Here is a 19,583-nt window from a genome sequence, read left to right as displayed (position 1 = left end):
CATTGCTTAAGGAAGTAGCGATAAAATAATGAAAGACGTAAAATCTTCAGACGTTGCTCGAGATATGCAAACGTTTCAGTTAGACAACGGTCACCTATCATTTTTAGAGCTCTCTTTTGAATTCTGTCGAAGTGGCTCAAGTGGGTTATACCACCTGCCCAAATATGGGAATTGTACTCAAGTTTTGGACGAATATAGGGAATATAAAAGGGGTAAGAAACTTCAGACAAAATATCATTTATAAAAATAAGAACGAGCGTCGGAGGCAAAACGGAGCTCTGGAGCAACCAAGCGTTTATTTTGCGGATATCAAGTTTGAACCCGTCCAACACTACTTAAAGAAGAGATATATCAATACCAAAAGCAGGCATTTTCGATAAGTGATGCCAAACTCTATCAAATGCTTTTGAAATATTAAGTGCAATAATCTTACTTTCTCCAAAACGATGCAAAGATTCGTTCCACTGTTCGGTGAGATATACCATGAGAACACCAGTGGATATATTGCTACGAAAGATATACTGCCGGTCATTAAGAAGCTTTCGTTCTTCAAGATATTTCTTAAGCTGAAAATTAATCAGCGTTTCCATGACCTTGGAAAGAAAAGACGTAAGTGCAATAGGAAGATAGTTAGAGGGGGGAGGATGATGCGACTATTTTAAGGACAAATGCAGTTTTCCATCCACTTGGAAAGGGACCTGTAGAATAGTACAGATGCAAAAGCTTACGCAGTGGTTTTGCCAGCGTTGAAGAACACCTCTTCAGAACAATAGCGGGGATACTATCCGAGCCAACGGATTTGTGAATGTCGAGATCTTTAAGTACTTTTGCAACTGAACGACCTCGGAAGCAGATTCGTCCCAATCGTTTAAGCTTCTTTTATGAAATTCGTCTTGTCGGTCTGAGATTGTGTTCAAAGTATCCAATATTTTTTCTCGGGTCGATGCAGGCTTCTTTCTTTTTTTAGGTGGTACATGAGAGTCATTAATATCTGAAAAAAATACAAACATTAAAATATGCAACCAAAAAATATTACACTTAGTATTTTAACACAAAGAAAACGTGAAACTTATCGATTTAATCAAAACCTAAAGCACCAGTTACACTTTCTCTAGGCATGCCCGAAGATCTCTTTCCATATTCTAATCACCGTATTTTTTTATAATGCAAGAAAATATTGGACTTTGACTATAATAACTGACCGGTTGCATAAGATCATTAATAACCGAATTATAAATGTATGTAGAAATTTAACTATAAATGAAGATTATCAATTTAAAAAAAAGTTGTTCTTTTTGTTTTGTTCAATTTTGTTGCTTTGTATTTTCTTTTCAGACTACGTAACTTTCTTTAAACTTGGGCAGCCGTAAATGTATACCCTTTTATGACAAAACTTTTTAGATCTCAACCCACATTTTACGGTGATTTTTTAATGAAATCGTTTTCCAAACTTATGGCTTGAATTTATTAAATGTTGCTAATAAAAGTTTAACAGGTGCAATGACCATCCGAAATGCCACTTCCCGAAAGTCTAGTGAGCTCATCATTTGCATCTTCTATTATTAAATCAGAAGCTGCTTATTGAGTTGAAGGGGCTAAAGTTTTAGGCACATGAGCTTGGAAAAGGAAATGTTTGACTTTTTTTTAAACTCGAATAGCTGAAATTTCTGTTGGTAAACAAATTCTGATACATAATTCATATTGGTTTAACCATTTTAAATGGATGCTTGGATGCTTCTAAGGTATTGGGGATGAAACCCAAATCACTTTGTCTTTATTCGAGAACGTGTTCCCTTAATAGTGCTTTCTAATCCTGTCATGATTCTTAAAGCCGAACGTTGGGATGAGAAGCTTATGGCACAGTAATTAAACATTTAGAAAAAAACTCACCGTCTCGAAAGCCAAACGTTGGGATGAGAAGTTTATGGCACAGCAATTAAAAATGCAGACAAAACTCACTGAAATAAAGAATAAGTAGCAATAGATTTTCCTCCTAATTGTTTGTTAAATGTTTGAAAGTATTAAGTGAACATTTGACACTCAGGTTTGTGTTGCTCATTTTGTTTATATTCTGTTTTATTATTAAATAAGTTTAGTTTTCCAGATTTGTGTTGCTCATTTTGTTTGTATTCTGTTTTATTATTAACTAAGTTTAATTTTCCTCAAAAACAGACGACAAAGTGATAAATATTACCATATACAAATTTGCGAGTTACGGACCACACAAGTTTTTTTTTCTTCTCTCATTTGCAGTGGACTTTAAACCCAATTTGACAGCCCGCCCAGAAATCTCCAGAAAAAATTTCTCGGACTGAATCCACCAAAAATGAAAAAAGTTTTAGTCTATTGTGCGCGCTCAATATTGCAAAAATAAGCAAAACTTTTGAAGTGTGGAACGACTTCAGACTACAAATATTTAGTATGAAACTGTTTGAAACTAGGTGCTGAACACACTAATATCATTATAGTTGTCCATTGGTTGTACACTTCTTGTTGATAAAACCTATTTCTTCTAATTTTTGTATTTGTTTTTGCCAAGTTGCTCAAATAATTGTTAGTAATATTTTCTTTTTTTTTAATAAGCGCACAATCAAGGGGATAATACTATCCTTATTATAGAAAGACACAATGTAAACACTAAGAAATTGAGAGAGGGTTTGAAAGCAGGTGTCGGTTCACATTTGTTTTGAATTCCTGAATATTGCAATAACCTGGAAAGGCAGAGTGTAGTAAGGTATTTCACATTCGAGTAGTACGGCTAAAGAACGAATCTGTGTACTTGACAGTACGACCGATGCTGGGCTCGAGGGTATTATCACTAATCAATCTAAGTGGTCTACGTTCAATACTGTCCAAGTGGCTTAAATAAGTTGCAGGTCCACCAGCTAAGATATGGGAGTTATACTTAAGCTTTAATTTAAGTCTTATAGTTAACAGCCAGATCCGAGAGGAAGAAAAACTTCTTGCATCGCCTTAGAAAACGCAAACAACTTGCGGCATTTTTAGCGCCATCGCGTATGTGGTCGTTACACAAGATGTGGTTGGTGGTGCACATACCGAGGGTAACGATATGTTGAGTCTCCTCGATGCAAGTGTCATCTATGGACAATGGGTATATCTCGCTTTAACGAAACAAGACAGTATTAGGTTTTTCTTTTTTTGCTTATTGTCCTATGTGCAATGCCATGTAGTTTTTTTAATGAGGATCATATGTCACTTATTTAATTATCATATATTTCAATTATTTTGATACATTTTAGCTCGGTCAATTAACACATTCGAAGTGACAAAAATTCATAATAAGTGATAAGAGTATTAGCATATATAAAAACCAGTAATTAATGGCACTAACTACATGTTCATAAGTCGCATGGTGTTTTGAGCAATGTTCGGTATCTACTTTTAATTGTAATTATGCAATGGTAATACAAAATTTTTGGAAAAAAAATCCAATTAACGGTTGTCTTTATAAATAAAAAAGCTGAACAAAAAAAATTTGTCACTGCGAATATTTTATGAACAAACACTGATTTTATCTCTGAAAAATTTTCGTGCAACGAAAGGTAGCGTTTTTGGCATCTGGTAAATTTTTGAGAAGAATCGAATTGACAGTTTTTTTTAAATAAAAAATAAAAACCTAAAAAAAACTTTACTAAATGTTGGTAAAAATTGATTTTCGACTCAAATATCTTTTGAAAACCCTAAGATATTGTGTTCAAACTAGTTTTATCTTGTAAACTATATTCAGCCTTATCACAGGCCCCGTCGTAATACATTCGTACTACGAATCCCGAACAGATGTATCACAAGGCCCGTCGTATTTCCTACGAAATTCGGAGTTCGGGAAAAGTGGCATCACTAGCCCCGAATGAATAGGAAGTTTTACTGTTTTTTCTACGAACTGTTATTTTCATAGTAGTCTGTGCATCTGTGGAAACAAAAAGAAAAAATATCTTGCAGAGAAGTAACAAAACGCGCAAAAATAATAAACTAAAACAGAAATGTAAGTTTTATTACGAAATTAAATGTGAAAATGTATATTACACTTTTATTTTTTTTAAGGGCAAATAAAATTATTACAAATCGAGCTCAGTTTCAAAGGCTTTTTGAAATGCTTCAAGAAAAGCCTGAAATCGCCCAAGGATATTCCAAAATTCCAAAAGAGGAAATCAATGCCTTCTGGGAGCAAGTTAAAACAGAACTAAATAGCTCTGGTCCGCCTTCTAAGGACGCAACTGCCTGGAGAAAAGTAATTAAATAGTTTTGTTTTAAATATGTTCCACTGACTTTAAATAAATTCTTAGGTGTGGTTGGATTGGAAGGCGTACATCAAGAGGAAAATGACCGAAAACAAAAAAGAATCGAAAGCTACAGGTGGCGGTTCAAATAAAATGCATACTTTTAGCATCCTGGAAGAAAGTGTCATAAGATTGACTGGCCTTGAGACGTCGACCGGGGGGATAAAAGGCACAGTATCTTTTGGAGGCACAAATGCGACTGAGCCTATAAATTCCAATGCGAATTCTGGAGAGGAGCAAGCCGCTGATGTATCAATGACATCCGATGTCGATGATTTAGGAAGTATTCCACAGCGTCGCCCAACCACTTACCGTCAACCAAATGATACCGCCAGCCTTTTAAAAGAACAAGTTGAGATACAGAAAGAATTTTATAGCAAAAGTGAAGAATTTTGGAAGAACCAAGAAAAAAATGCTGAGGGGATTTCAAGCAGCTTGCGCCGAATAAACAGAGCAGCAGAAAAACTCTGTGAGATTGAGGAAAAGCGGCTCGAAGAAACGAAGAGACATAACAAAATTAAGGAAGAACTTTTGCAGCAGAAACTGCAAATTAAAATGCAAATGGTTCAAATTAAAGAGGCGAGGTCAGCGTACAGTCCAAAGTAACATCTGGGATATGCAGACCTTAATGATGAATTTAAATATGTATACCACGCTTCCAGTTCCTAAAAACTTTTAAAAACTTAAAATCTTTTTTGTTTCCATGAATTCATAATTTTTTTTATTAATCTTAAGTATGTATGCACAACACATATGTATAATAAATATATGTAGTATGAAGTTTCTTTCTTTTTTAAATTAAGCTCCTCAAAATACTATCCCTTATTCGGGATGCCACGCTATGGTTATTCGTATCGGGGACTACGTCATTTCCTTCCACTTCGTCTTCAGGTTCAACTTCGATTCCGGCAAAATCATCTTCGACCTTAAAATGAATGCAAATGTTATGCAAGGCACACGCTAAATTAATAATTTGTGAGGCTTTTTGTGGGGAATAATGCATTTGACGTGCTGCCAGTAAACACCGTGATCGATTTTTTATGACTCCAATGACTCTCTCCACCATGTTCCGTGTTTTGCTATGTTTTAAGTTGAAGGTGCTTTGAGAACTCCCAGGCTCAGGAGAGCGGAATGGAGTTATGAGCCAGGGTTCAAGAGGGTATCCGGCATCGCCTCAAATAATGAAAGGCAGTTTAACATATGTATGTACAACATTAATCTTTATACATTTACAAACCTATAATCCAAGTGTTTCTTTCGCCTTCACGAAATTTTCTTTCAAAATGTGTTTTTGCTAAACTTAAATTGCACACATGAGAATCATGGTTTGATCCCGGATATCTTGCGTCTATGAACTTAACTCGCATTTTGTTGTCACAAATCTGAAAACAAAAAATAAAATAAATTGTACACTTCACACAAAAAATCATATTTTTCATTCATACCACCATGGCATTAATGCTGAAGTACCCTTTTCTATTGAAGTACAAAAACTTCTCTTCCGCTGGTGCAATGATTTTCACATGGGTTCCATCCAAGCACATTATAGTCCCTGGAAATCCTGCTTTGCTGTAAAAATCAAGCTTTGCTTGACGTTTCTCAACTTCGGTAGTTTCTAATTTGATCCATACAGGACACAGTCTTCTTTCCAAAATGTTCAGAACAATTTTGAGATTTTTAGAAAAAGTAGACTGGGCCATTCCAATTTCAAAATCCTTGCCGACCCTGTGTTGGTAGCCTGGTAGGTAGGTGAAATTGAACAAGAAAAGACACACGGATCAAGTTCTTGGTCCAGCTCCTCCAATATGTATTTGAATGCTGCCTTATTCAACCGAAAGTTTTTTTTAAATCTGCAAATGAATTTAAATTATAAAATAGGTACTGATAAAATAAAAATGTTACTAACACTTTGTCATCGAGTTCGAATGGATTGAACGCATCTCTCAAAATCTTGCGTTGTAATTTTAATTTCCGTCTTCTTTGGGTATTTTCCGAATTTATTTCAAAAATTGCAATTACTATCGAATCCATTTTTGATTAACAAAACAATTATCCAACATCAAAATACTAACAACAAAAATTGAAATCGATTTTTCTTCTAATATTTTGACGTAAATCAGCTGACTTTGAAACTCCGAAGAAAGGAATGCTGTGAGGCAATGCTGTTTTGATTTCGTTCGGGGCTGATGAAGTGAATTTATTCGTATTCGTAGCGTAACAAAGCATTCGGAACTTTGCTACGAGGGAATCTGTGGTAGGGGTGATTATTTTCAATATTCAGTAAAAATTTGAGAAAAATTGAATGGATAGTATTTTCTACAAGAAATAAAAAAAATAAGAAAACAATACTAAAAGTAGGTAGAAATTGATTTTCGATTCAAATATCTTTTCAGAAATCAAAAAAATTGACTTCAAACTAATTTTATCTCACAGAAAATATTGTTTTCGCCATTCGGTAATTTTTTTATAAAAATCAAACAGTTTTTTTTGTAAAAAATTAAAAACTACAAAAAATAATACGCAAAAATAGTAGAATTCTCAATATTTCTTGAATAATAGAAGATATTAATTGAATTCAAATCAATTTCAATCATCCATGTTTAAAGAAGAAATACAATTTTTTAACAAATGCTAACATTGGTAAAAATTGGTTTTCAATAAAAATCAAAATAGATTTTGAAATCAAACTCTTTTATCACATGCAAAATACTGTGGGTAATTTTGAATTTTTTTTAGAACAACTCAATGACGACTTTTTAACAAAACTTTAACCTACAAACCTTTTAAGCGAGACAAATCGACAGACGGGATGGAAAGGTATCAGTGTGGGTCGCATCCCAGTCGTTTTTGTATATAATAAGTATAATAAGTCCCTTAGTACGTTGTGAATTAATGTTGTTTTATTCATAAGTCACTTCACTTGCTCGTGAATTATAGTTTTTTTTAATTCATAACTCTTTTAGTAGTTTGTGAATCAATTTTTCAAATTCAAAAGTCACTAACTGACTTAGTAATTAAATATTTCTTTGAATTAGTTTTTGAATTGAAGTCAAACTTAAGCTAGAAAGTGACTTATAGCCCTATTATAGCTATCAACTTGATACATAACAATATTATTGATGCATTGGTATTATGGCTATCCACTTTGTTGATGAACTGTGAATTAAATCATTATTGTGAATGATTTGTTGACAAACTTGGTATTATAGATATCAAAAAATAAATACACATCAATTTTCATATCAACCTCAAATTCTTGGTTGATACGTTTCAAATACTTTTTAATTTAGAAAAATAATTATAAAAGGTACGTTTTTTTTTATTCCCTTCATAAAATAAAATATAAAGAAACAGCGATTTGTATGCACTTTATTTTTAAAATTATTCTTTATTGACGATGTTTAATTCGGTTGCTATAGGTATCAGGATTTTCAAAGGCAAACAAAAATTAACGAATTATGACTTCCACGGAATTGTTTTTTTCTTTAAGGGAGTTAGGATTAAGTTAACACAAGTCAGCAACTCAAAATACGCAGAACATTACGTGATTCTTCCAGCCCAATGGATTTGGACGAACACATGTAATACGATACTTTTCTTTCATTATTTCATTGGTTGATGAAACTTCATTGCAGATTCATTCAAAACAAATTTAGCAATTGAGCGTAAAAAACGTTGCATACTACACTGCTCTTAAATACATACATAAATACCACATAAAGAAACAAAGTAATTTTTTTATAAGACTTACTTACTTAAGGTGGCGCTACAGTCCTGTGTGAACTAGGGCCTCACCCAACAAACTTCTTCATCTAGCTCGGTCCCTAGCTAGATGTCTCCAGTTTCGCGCTCCACTTGTGCGCGCCACCTGATCCGCGGTCTTCCTCTACTGCGCTGTCCTGTGGGTGCGGATTCGAAGACTTTCTGGGACGGAGCATTGGTTTCCATGCGCTCTACGTGACCCAGCCATCTTAGTCGTTGGACTTTTACTCTTCTTGCTAAGTCTACGTAGCTGTACAGCCCGTACAGTTCGTCGTTCCATCTTCTCCTCCACTCCCCTTCGATGCACACGGGACCGTAGATCACACGAAGAACTTTTCTCTCGAAGCGACCCAAGGTGCTTTCATCCGCTTTTGTCATGGTCCATGCTTCTGCACCGTATAGCAGGACGGGGATGATAAGGGTCTTATAAGCAACACTTTGGTCACTCGAGAGAGGACTTTACCACTCAATTAGTCCAAGGAAACAGCGGTTAGCAAGAGTTATTCTGCGTTTGATCTCAGCGCTGGTGTTGTTTTCTGCGTTTACAGCGGAGCCTAGGTAGACGAAGTCCTTGAATACCTCAAAGTTACGTCTGTCGATTGTGACGTTTTGACCAAAACGTCGGTGTTGTAGGTCCTTTGTTGACGACAGCATGTACTTTGTTTTGCCCCCTTTAATCGTTAAACCCATTTTTGCCGCCTCTGCCTTAATACACACAAAAGCCCCATTGACATAACGCTGAGTTCTTTCGATTATGTCAATGTCATCAGCATATGCCAGTAATTGGACAGACTTTTAAAAGATAGTGCCTCTAGTGTTGACGTGTGAGCTCTGCACTATTCTTTCAAGTACGATGTTAAAAAAATCGCATGACAGTGCATCACCTTGTCTAAAACCTTTTTTGACATCAATAGGTTCTGTTAAGTTGTTTCCAACCTTTATGGAGCAGCGTGAATTCTCCATGGTCATCCTACACAAACGGACGAGTTTGGCAGAGATGCCAAAACTAGACATGGCTGTATACAGCTCGTCCCTGTAGATGCTGTCATATGCGGCCTTGAAATCGATGAAAAGATGGTGGGTGTCGATTTGGTGTTCTTGAGTTTTTTGCAGGATCTGCCGTAATGTGAATATTTGATCAACTGTGGACTTTCCTGGTCTAAAACCACACTGATAAGGACCTATCAGGTTGTTGACGATGGGCTTTAGACGTTCACATATTACGGCAGAGAAGATTTTATAGGCGATGTTAAGTAGACTTATTCCTCTTTAGTTGGTTCAGTTAAAAGGTCTCCTTTTTTCAGGATCGGGCAAACAATACTGAGGTTCCATTCATCGGGTATGTTTTCTTCCGACCATACCTTACAGATAAGTTGGTGCATGCTCCTAACCAACTTATCTCCAGCTGCTTTAAAGAGCTCGGCATTCAAGACATCTGCTCCAGCGGCTTTATTAGACTTCAACTTAGATCTTTACTTCGTCTAAGTCGGGAGGACTGGATTGTTGTCTTTCGTCGTCTATATTGAATGGATCATCCTGCCTGACAGCGGAATTCAGTTCTTCGTCGCCGTTATACAGTCTGCAGAAGTGGTCCTTCCATATCCTCAGCATTGACTGCGGTTCCACTATGATGGTTCCACTTTCGTCTTTGCAGCTTTCGGTTCTAGGTTTATGTACGGGAGTTAGGATGAAGTTAACATAAGTCAGCAACTCAAAATACGCAGAGCATTACGTAATTCTTCCAGCCCAATGGATTTGGACGAACAAATGTAATACGATACTTTTCTTTCATTATTGCATTGGTTGATGAAACTTCATTGCAGATTCATTCAAAACAAATTTATCAATTGAGCGTAAAAAACGTTGCATACTACACTGCTGTTAAATACATAAATACCACATAAAGAAACAAAGTAATTTTTTTATAAGAACAACTACATTTGCGCACAAAGAATTTTTACCTTTAATGGCAAAAAACAACAAATACTTCACATGAGAAACGTCGAACAAAATAAAACTCATTCACAATGAACTTTTGATAAGTATTCACAATCAGTCTAAAATTACCATTTGATGCTCATATTACCAACTTATCAAATAATTGATAGAAATTATCGATTATCAAATTGATACTCATAATAAGGCTGTTAAGCTTATGCAACTCTGATACCTTAGTAGAGCTAAACTTTCCGATGACATATATCTTAACATTCAAAATATTGAACTTTGATGACTCCTACTGGCGAACCAGTGCGAGTTACAAAAAAAAACACAGACGCAATTTTAAAGAGCGTGAAATTCCCTATAAGGTCCATTTAACCGGTTGACAATATTGTAAAAGGTGAGAGAGCATTAGAACTTAAAAAAAAAAAAACATTTTGTACATGCATTTAAAATGGGAAAACTTCGATTTTAAATTGTAAGTACTTAAAATTGATATTAAGAGCTCTACCTTGGTGAGATTTTTTTTTTCTATAAGTAAATTAATATTTTGCTTGAGCACCGAGAAAAAAAATGTTTGCGCATATGAATCACCCTAATACATATATGTACATATGTAATGCAGCTAGTACAACTTTTAAAATCTGCAAATTGAAAGTTACAATACACTAGCAACATTATTCGGGAGACGGACATAATCCCGGAATTTTGGCCCCAACCCAACATATTTATAACACAAAACTACATTACATTTTCCGATTTGATTATAAACTGAAATAAAATATTTTAACGGATTTTGAATTAAAAATAAGTATTGGATCTTAAGACCACAAACTTCAACAGCAATTTTAGTTAGGTAGAAAAACAAGAATCATATTAAATAATATTATGATTATATTTCAAAATTATTTCTTTCGAACACAATAAGTTATTGAATATTTGCGATAACAGCACGGGTATAATCTTGAGTAGTTGATTGTCCTCCTAAATCTTTGGTCTTAATTCTACCATCTAACAGAACTTTATTGATTGCGGTTGTAATTTGATCGCTGTATGTTGGTAAATTTATATGACGTAGGAGCTTTGCACCGCAAAGTAACATGGCTGTAGGGTTCGCAACATTCTTACCAACAGCTTCCGCGAACGTATGCCGTGCACCCTAGTAAAAGAAATGATTTAAGTACTTTGAATAAATGTCACAAGAATCTTACCGGTTCAAATACGACCGCGTCGGCAGAGTAAGAAGCTCCAGCTACCACACCAGCACCTCCAACAAGTCCAGAAGCAATATTATCAACAATGTTACCATATAAATTTGGCGTGACCATAACATCAAACTGAAAACTCAAGATATTATACATGTTTTATAAAAAAAAGTCGTTATAAAGGTCGTTATTTTTATCACATTTTGTTGCAACTTATAAATAAAGTAAAGCAAAATATAACACTACCTCAAGGCAAGGATGTTAGGATGATCCTAATAAAGGTAATTGCATTGGAGTAGCTTCAACATTTGTTTACATAACTGAGCACGAACAATAGTCGAATAAAATTTTAAGCTTCGGTATCTCATAGGGTCCATACAATTCTGCTAATCAAATTTCTTTCCTAAAATGTAATTTTTTATATTAAAGGTCAATTTAATTTTGATTTGTTGCTACTTGAACAACTTTTAAATGGTATTGAATTAAAGGCGGAGCGATTTTAAAATTGAGGGGTCAATCACACGATATTTCTGGCCATATATCTTCGGTGTCCATATCAAGATATATTTAAACTTTTTGGTAGAGGGGCTCAATACAAGCATTTTTTACTATCGGATATACCCCTTATCATCACTCGTGTAGGCGGGAGAGGCAATTTTATAAAATTTTACTTAAAATGGAAAAAATATATCAAAAAAACGACAACAGTTACTGTTATAAAATATACCATTTGCGAGCGAAAGCTACAATTTTAATAGCAAAAAAGTTTCTTTAATTTTAAAATAAACTTTGGATATAATAAAATTTGCGGGAGCAGCATGCCCTTTCAGCCATCTCACTGTTTGCATCGTAATATTCTTACACAGGTTTGTGATTTTAATAAAATTAATGACTAATGGAAAACAATTTTTTTTAAATTTTATAAAGGTTTTACTACGTTGTTCTGCACTTAATACCCGTACAAACTTTAGAGTTCTCATAATCAAGTTGTTAAAGACAACAATCTTAAAATAAAGCTCTTTGTTCGTTGCTCAGTTCTTTAAATCTTCTATTTTCATTCATATAGGATTATTTGAATATAATGGAGTTCGTTGATCGGAATAGCTTAAAGTAATTAAAAGAAATTTTGAAAAAATATATACAATTCATATCAAACCAATTAATTTCAGGTCGAGACTTTGTTGTTCTTCCCTGTCTTGAATAATTTGTGTAATGCTTTCTTCAATTAGATTAACACTGAAGATGATGGTAGCGAATGTAGATAACAATGTCGACTTAACAATGTTTGGTGTTGAATAGTTTTGTCATCAGACCACTTTAAACTTCTTGAGCTTTTACTAAAATAGACAAGTACTCTAAGCACGTGTAACTTATCTAATGCGTTAAATCGTTCCAAAGTAATTGAACGAATGTCGTTGACAGACTCATCTTAACCGAAAATGAATTTTCATGTTTTTTAGAAGTATATGTAATTACTCTTTAAGACATTTGCCTACAACAGTCAGCACAAAAGAGGCATTTTTAAAGAACCAAAATTCAAATATTTCAAAATTAGTACACTGCGAAGAATACAATTTATATTCTAAATATGTTCTTATATCGTAAGATACAAACTGCTTTTTTGACGAATTGCACTTCTTAATGTTGCTAAATACAAGTTCATACATCTCAGATTTTCAATGATTGATTTCAAGAATTTTGCTACTCATTATAACGTCAGCTTTCATTTGATACCAAACCTAAACGTATGCACACTAGGCCAAGGTTTCATAATAAAATGGCCATCCTTTTTCTTGTCACTTAAAAATTTATTTACAGCTGCGTGAAATGAAACATGTAGTAGTGATTTTTTAAGCATATTTAATTTAGAATAATTTGTTTTGTGTGGAATATACTTTAAAAATCACTACTTTTTTCATTGAACGCAGCTATACATAAAAACTGTTTTCATAATTATCCGTAGTGCGTATTTTTATGAAAATGTTGCTTAATCTAAAAATGACCTTCATAACGACTTTTATTATGAATTATTAGCTTTTTAAGTACCTGGTTTGGATTGGATACCAATTGCATAGTTGTATTATCCACAATCATTTTTTCGAATTGGATCCTGGGATACAAAACAGCCATTTCTTCACAGGAGCGTAAGAACAAACCATCTCCCAACTTCATGATATTGGCTTTGTGAACAGCAGTGACCTTTTTTCGGTTATTTTTGACGGCATAATCAAACGCAAATTTAGCAATTCGCTTGGATTTTTCGCGAGTGATGATTTTTAAACACTCTACCACTCCGTGCACAGATTCGTGTTCTAAAGCTGAATATTCACCCTCAGTCTGTTCACGAATTATAACTGTGTCGATATCCTTATGGCGACTTTTAACTCCGGCCAAGCTGCGTACATGCACAACGTTGGCATAAAGATCCAGCTCATTGCGCAGCTTCATATTAAGTGTTTGAAGTTCCCCTGCAACACTATAATCTGGAGTTGCTAAAATGCCCTGCAAAGAAATGGAATAAGAAAAAATTAATTGAAAAAAATGTGTTATATTATCGCCTATTAAATATGTATGTATATGTTATGAAATACTTTAAATTTATTTAAAATGTGTAGAAATTAATAAAAAGCAATTAAGTTAATTAGTTTACTAATTTAACTTAATAGAATTTACTTTATGACTTTAATAGCTGTTTTTTAATTGTCTGCAGTCCATGTTGACTTGTATTTTGTACTTTGAATAAATGTTACTTATTCCTTTTTTACTTATTCCAGTTTTACAAAGAAACAATCAAATAGAATTGTGCAGACAATAAATTAATCACAGTGTAATAAAGTTAAGCTTTCAATTGAATGAATAAATTATTATAAGCCGTAATTTTTGACATATGTAAGTATAATTAAGTCTATGTAGATTTTATTTTATCAAAATCTTAAAACTATTATATTATATATTATATTTTTTCTCAAAATAAAAGTTCGTAAAATACACGAGCAGTGGCTATGTAGGGCTGTCACGCCACAGGTCTTGGATTCAATCTCTGTCTGTGCCACCTTAATTAAAAAAATTTATCATGAGTACCCTCTCCAAGAGTAATTGTTGTCATGAAAATTGCTATCTCAAATTATCCGTTCGGATTCGGCTTAGGGATGGTTGAGAGTTGTAAGTTACTAGGTCCTAATTCTCAATGGAATGTTGCACCACCCAATTTATTTTTATAATTGAGTCGATAGTTAGGGAGATTTTTCTTGACTAACTTTCCAGTCAACTTTAAAATAAAGTTGCCTTGATTGAATAGTAAATAAGGTATAAAAGACTTATAAAGAAATCAATAAAGCATCTGTATCAGAATATCAAAAAAATCTTTTGGTGTTTCGTTCAGCTTGAATATACACTATTTACATTTTGAACAAGTTCAAGTGGTTGGTTCAATCAGACAGATTATCAAGTTCATGTGCTTGATAATCAATTAGGCAAACGAGTCTATACATTTTTGTGACCCCAACGTGACCCAACTGAACATCCGAACCACTTTTTGACTTATTCAATTGCATTATCTTAGATATACATATCTAAAGTGAGCCTCCTTCATCTTTATCAACTTATTCACCTTTTATTGAGCATACATTTTGATCAACAACGATGACATCATTCGAAGTGTGCGCGATCATCCAGGTAGCAAGTGGTTAAGATATCCAGGGCATCATCTCCAACTTTAAAAAACATTCATCCGACCGAAATACTACTACAGCTTACTTTGAAGTGGGCTCTACAGCTTCAGGAGCAATAAAAGAAATTTGAACAAGGTTACCAGAAGATTGAAAACTACTTCAAAAAGTGATTACAAATTTGATTAAGCAATACTCCAAATGATTTAAATAAAGCTCCCTTGAAAGATTACTGGATAGTAAATGCAGAAGATGTGGTACCTCGAAACACATCTGAGTGGAGAAGCTGAGAATTTGATTCTTCATCTCCGAGTATGTTTGCATGAAGACAATAACTAAACACCATGGACCACCCTTCAAGATTTGAACCACAACATAAGGGTTCTCACTTCAACTAATTGGGCAACCTAACCAAACACAATCATCAGCAGTCGCCATCAAAAACCTACATGATACCACACAAAAGTGTTTACTGTTAGATGAGCCAAGAAGAAAGAAGTGAATACTTTTCAGTCCTTAATTTCCGTCTAAAGGGAATTTAGGCGGGAGTACTCCCCCGACTAAACGGGCAATTATGAGGCTGGTGAACGTGTTTACAGGTTTCGAAGCGTCGCACGAAGATCGTACCATCGTGATGGCAATGTTCGTGTTCAGGATACAATCGCCGCTGTAGCATCGTCAACACATGAAAATCCAAGCGTTTCGAATCGAAACTTTTGATGGGCAAATTGGAGTTAGCAGACGATCCCTACAGCGGATACCTACATGCTTTAAGATGACTTAAACTTGCTTCCATACAAAGTCCAAATTACAAGCACGTTTTGCCTAAAACTAATGGCCGAAGAAGATAACATATTGATTAATTGTTTGTTCAACTGAGACATTCAATAATTTTACAATAATTAAATTTACTTATTTAAATCCGAATACATATTCACAAGTTCATACTTAATAGCTCCTTTAAGAACACTTATTTACTTTTTTAAAAAGGACTTGGTCATAACCAGGGGGGAAAAAATAAAAGAATCGATCTTATCTTGCAAATTGTATTGCTATTGGGAAGAGTATAAACAAATTTAAAAAATATCTTACAACTCTCCATACTTTAAGGAAAAAATATAATAATACATTTTTAAAAGTAGGAAAAAGGAAATAATTATTAAATATCTTTGAAGTATTTCCTCTATCGCGCGAAATTCGAAGGGTGAATTTAATAAAAATATTATTGGGGATGCATAGAGGGCTGTAAATTCACAAAATTCTAAAAATGTACATATATACTTAGTCTTAAATGCTTTAAAACCCCATTTTGAACATTTAAAATTAAAGTAAATATAACAACATTCATAGCAAATATAAAGCTACGTTAAAATAGTTATAGTTTATAAAAGGATTACGTTGCAACATGTTTTATGTTGTTTTTTTATTTGTATACGATCTTTTTGTGGTACGTAAGAGTCCACCTGACACATTACTTCTACGGCTCATTTGCCGGAAACTCATGTATCAGAAACTCGAATACATACATTTGTTACTTTTACAAAATAACATGTGGTTAATAATTCCATGGTTGCCCTCAACTTCGCCAATTTTTTGCAGCCACAAGGATAGAGAAACGGAAAAAGAACGACCGACCGAAGTTTTTGTTGGTGTAAAATTCATCGTACAAACCTTCAGATCAAGATTTCAGAAAAATAATTAATTTTAAAAACCTCCCGAACAAGGATAGACAAATTTAAATTAAGGAAAAGTGAACTTACACTTAGCGCAGCACTAATTTCCTTCTGATTTTTTTTCACAGTTAGGTAGAGGTGTCAATAGAACATATTTTAAATATTAACGCGAGGAAACACCGTTAAGTCATAAAAAAAAATTCTTTTTCGAACTTAACCCCACTTCTTTGTATTTGGTTTTACGAACCACTGCACACGCCTACAAAATTGGGGAATGTAAGAGGGATATGACACCTCCTGACACTCCCTTCTTGGTAAAGTATAAGATTTGGGTGGGTGCGAGGTTAGGTTTATAAAAAGTACTCTTTGCATTTGAACACTAAAATACATAAAATTTCGTTTGTTTTTTTTTTTTTTGGTGAGACAAAGGAAAATTGATGCAAATAAGTTTATATTGTATTATAGTTACCTTAATGCAGACTTTGTTTTTTGTAATAGAAGCAGTTACATCCTCTAATTTCGCACTAAGAACGGGATTAACTTCTGAGAGGAAGTAAGATTCAAAATCGACGGGTACATCCGCAGCCTAAAAAAGATTACAAAAAATTAAAATATTGGATTACTAATATTAAAAACAAACCTTAAAAACTTCTTGAAGGGCATACACCAGTTCTGGGCCAACACCGTCACCAGGAATTAGTGTGCAAGTTGCACGATTACGTGTTGGAGCAGCTGAATCCTTTATTATAGTAAAATCAAAATACCAGCTTAAATAAACTCAAAACAACTAGGTTTTTGATATTTACCTCGCTTAACAACCTAGTTGTATATACAGATCGCGGGGTAGCCTGTAAAATTAATGTTTAAAATATGAGCAAAGGTTTGCAACAAATTTTGAATGAAATCTTGGCATTTAATGACCTACAATTTGCCATTTTCTTATGTAAACAGAATTCGATTATGGAATTTTATTTTAAACTCACTTTTAATAAAGCACGAAAAATTTTTGTAGGCAGCATTATTATTTTATTTTTAAAACAGTCAAACTTTTAAAAAGAATTTGAATAATTTTTTTAACAGATTGACAAGTTTCTGCACTACTTTTTTTTTAGTTTCCTGATTTAATTTTTAGAATAACCGCATATAGATTGATGCTGCATCTTACATAATACAAAGCAAAGAAGCTCAATAATAAAGATCCAAAACTTAGCTGTCATTTTGGTTTGCCACCAAACTGAAACGTCAATTTTAACGCACACATCAAATATTACCATTTATAAGAAATGTATGATAGTGTTAAAAAAGTATGAAAATGAGGTGAATAAGTTTGAAGGTGCTGGCCTCAGCAGTTTTTAACTATTGTTCAAATTAAGGTGTATTATTTTTGAAGTCAGATATGTGATTATCAAGTAAACATTTTTGGTCGATTCGCAAGATTCGGTAGTACTTCACATGACGCCAGCATCAAGCATAAATTCTTTACTTGACCAAAGGTATGAAAGCAATGGATGAAACCATATTTCGTAAGTATTAAATAATTATGTTGCTTCACCGCAATTAACCAAAATATAAATATCCTTCAAATTAATTTTCGAATTAGATTTTATTGAAATTGGTATTTTACCTTATGCGAATGCGCAACAATTATATGTACAATTCCAACAACTTTTTATATGAAAAAGGCGCAAATTAAACATTACTCAAAGGCTTACAGGTTAGAATTAAAATGACATAAAATTATACTTAAACGTTAGTACTCTTTCATTAGAAAGGGAAGAAAGTTATTTTAATAAGGAAATAAGTCTAAACCTGACAATAAGTTCCCACTTTATTAAAAGAGGTACTATTGATTTTATTTATTAGGCTGGCTGACAATTATGTCTTTAAATTTTCAGAAAAAAAAAATGTAAAATCTGTGTTTCTGGGCCTTCAGCGAAGATTACACAGCCAGAGGATGTAGGGTGAAAAATTAACACTGTTTCTGCTTTGCACAACTTTTGCAAAAGTAATGGAATGACTTATTTTCTCAAAAATGATATCCAGATGAATGCGATTAGTAGTTTCAGTTTAGTTCAAAAGCGCAGCAGGCATTTCCCTTTCATTTTGCTTTCATGCATTTAAGGATTAAATTATCCTCTGTTACAGTGTAGCTAAGTATTTTCAGAAAGAAAAAAAAACTAATCGCAAGAGTCAAATTCAATGGTGGCTCTGTTTTTGTATACGAGTTGTGATGCTGCACACCAACTTGCATATGCATTTACTCCATAAGTTTGGGGACAAATGCATACACAAAAGATTTAAATAGTCACCACAAAAAATGTCAGATGTAGTCGGATATTCAGATGTGTTAAAAGAAAATGGAATATGAAAGATAAATTTTGTTTGTGGTCTGAATGTGTTCGATTGGGAGCAATATGATTCGAATATGAAGTGAAATTAATTGCTCTTGTTAGGTGAGTGAACAACGAAGATTTAGAACTAATTTTGTTCTTAACCCAAAATTTAAGCGTTATGCATTATTTTTTAAATTTTCCAGTCAAAAACACTATTCAAAAACACTATTCTATCCAGTAAAATAGTGACAAGTAAAAATCTATTAGGTCAAATTTTTTTTTTTTCTTTTGGCTCTTCACCTGGATAACTAAAACTTAGTAAATGCTGTAATTAAGTTGTTATTATTTATTTTATATTTAAAAGCTGAAAAGTAACTCATAACAAATAAATGTAACGTTTACTTATAGTATAAAAAATGTCGGTCAATACCGCAATTGAAGAAGATATTAATGTTTTATAGATATATTTTTTGTAAACTGTAGACTTTTTTATTTCTGATTTTTATAGTAACTAAATATGGACTCGCTTATCTATACAAAGAAAATGTCTAGTTTGAAAACCCTTAACCTTGAGATCCGCTTTATGAACACAATCTTTCTAGTTTTAGTTGTTCTAGCTGCAACTTAAAGAAATGCAATTGAAAAAGAATTCACCACGATCTACAGTTAAAACATTTCCCGTAATTTAAAATAAAGAAATTAG

The 19,583-nt window shown here is 33.5% G+C and overlaps 3 protein-coding genes across 3 annotated transcripts; 1 reads left to right on the top strand and 2 right to left on the bottom strand.

Moving 5' to 3' along the window:
* Positions 1-3,849: 3,849 nt before the first annotated feature.
* Positions 3,850-5,095, top strand: LOC129941212 (uncharacterized). The gene is made up of 3 exons (XM_056049784.1): positions 3,850-4,003; positions 4,063-4,249; positions 4,305-5,095. Coding segments are annotated over exons 1-3 (789 nt in total). The 5' UTR covers positions 3,850-4,001; the 3' UTR covers positions 4,905-5,095.
* Positions 5,092-6,017, bottom strand: LOC129943086 (putative nuclease HARBI1). Its single transcript, XM_056052307.1, has 3 exons — positions 5,744-6,017; positions 5,536-5,680; positions 5,092-5,471 (listed from the first exon to the last, which is right to left on the bottom strand). The coding sequence occupies exons 1-3, from the start codon at positions 5,996-5,998 to the stop codon at positions 5,092-5,094; spliced, it is 780 nt and encodes a 259-aa protein (XP_055908282.1). The 5' UTR covers positions 5,999-6,017.
* Positions 6,018-10,877: 4,860 nt separating this feature from the next.
* LOC129940618 (isocitrate dehydrogenase [NAD] subunit beta, mitochondrial) lies at positions 10,878-17,727 on the bottom strand. Its single transcript, XM_056049008.1, has 7 exons — positions 17,531-17,727; positions 17,354-17,395; positions 17,188-17,286; positions 17,017-17,133; positions 13,253-13,708; positions 11,213-11,338; positions 10,878-11,160 (listed from the first exon to the last, which is right to left on the bottom strand). The coding sequence occupies exons 1-7, from the start codon at positions 17,564-17,566 to the stop codon at positions 10,930-10,932; spliced, it is 1,107 nt and encodes a 368-aa protein (XP_055904983.1). The 5' UTR covers positions 17,567-17,727; the 3' UTR covers positions 10,878-10,929.
* Positions 17,728-19,583: the final 1,856 nt, after the last annotated feature.

This window comes from Eupeodes corollae, chromosome 1 (assembly GCF_945859685.1).
Source record: "Eupeodes corollae chromosome 1, idEupCoro1.1, whole genome shotgun sequence".
Taxonomy (NCBI): Eukaryota; Metazoa; Arthropoda; class Insecta; order Diptera; family Syrphidae; genus Eupeodes; species Eupeodes corollae.
This window is presented reverse-complemented; position numbering and strand designations above follow the sequence as displayed.

Coding starts and splice junctions, on each gene's coding strand:
- LOC129943086 (XM_056052307.1), bottom strand. CDS start 5,998: ATGGCCCAGTCTACTTTTTCTAAAAATCTCAAAATTGTTCTGAACATT. Junction 5,681..5,743: donor TCAGCATTAATGCCATGGTG/GTATGAATGAAA, acceptor TTTTGTTTTCAG/ATTTGTGACAACAAAATGCG. Junction 5,472..5,535: donor AAGAAACACTTGGATTATAG/GTTTGTAAATGT, acceptor TCATTATTTGAG/GCGATGCCGGATACCCTCTT.
- LOC129941212 (XM_056049784.1), top strand. Junction 4,250..4,304: donor ACGCAACTGCCTGGAGAAAA/GTAATTAAATAG, acceptor ATAAATTCTTAG/GTGTGGTTGGATTGGAAGGC.
- LOC129940618 (XM_056049008.1), bottom strand. CDS start 17,566: ATGCTGCCTACAAAAATTTTTCGTGCTTTATTAAAA. Junction 17,396..17,530: donor TTTTTCGTGCTTTATTAAAA/GTGAGTTTAAAA, acceptor TTAATTTTACAG/GCTACCCCGCGATCTGTATA. Junction 17,134..17,187: donor CCCTTCAAGAAGTTTTTAAG/GTTTGTTTTTAA, acceptor AATCTTTTTTAG/GCTGCGGATGTACCCGTCGA.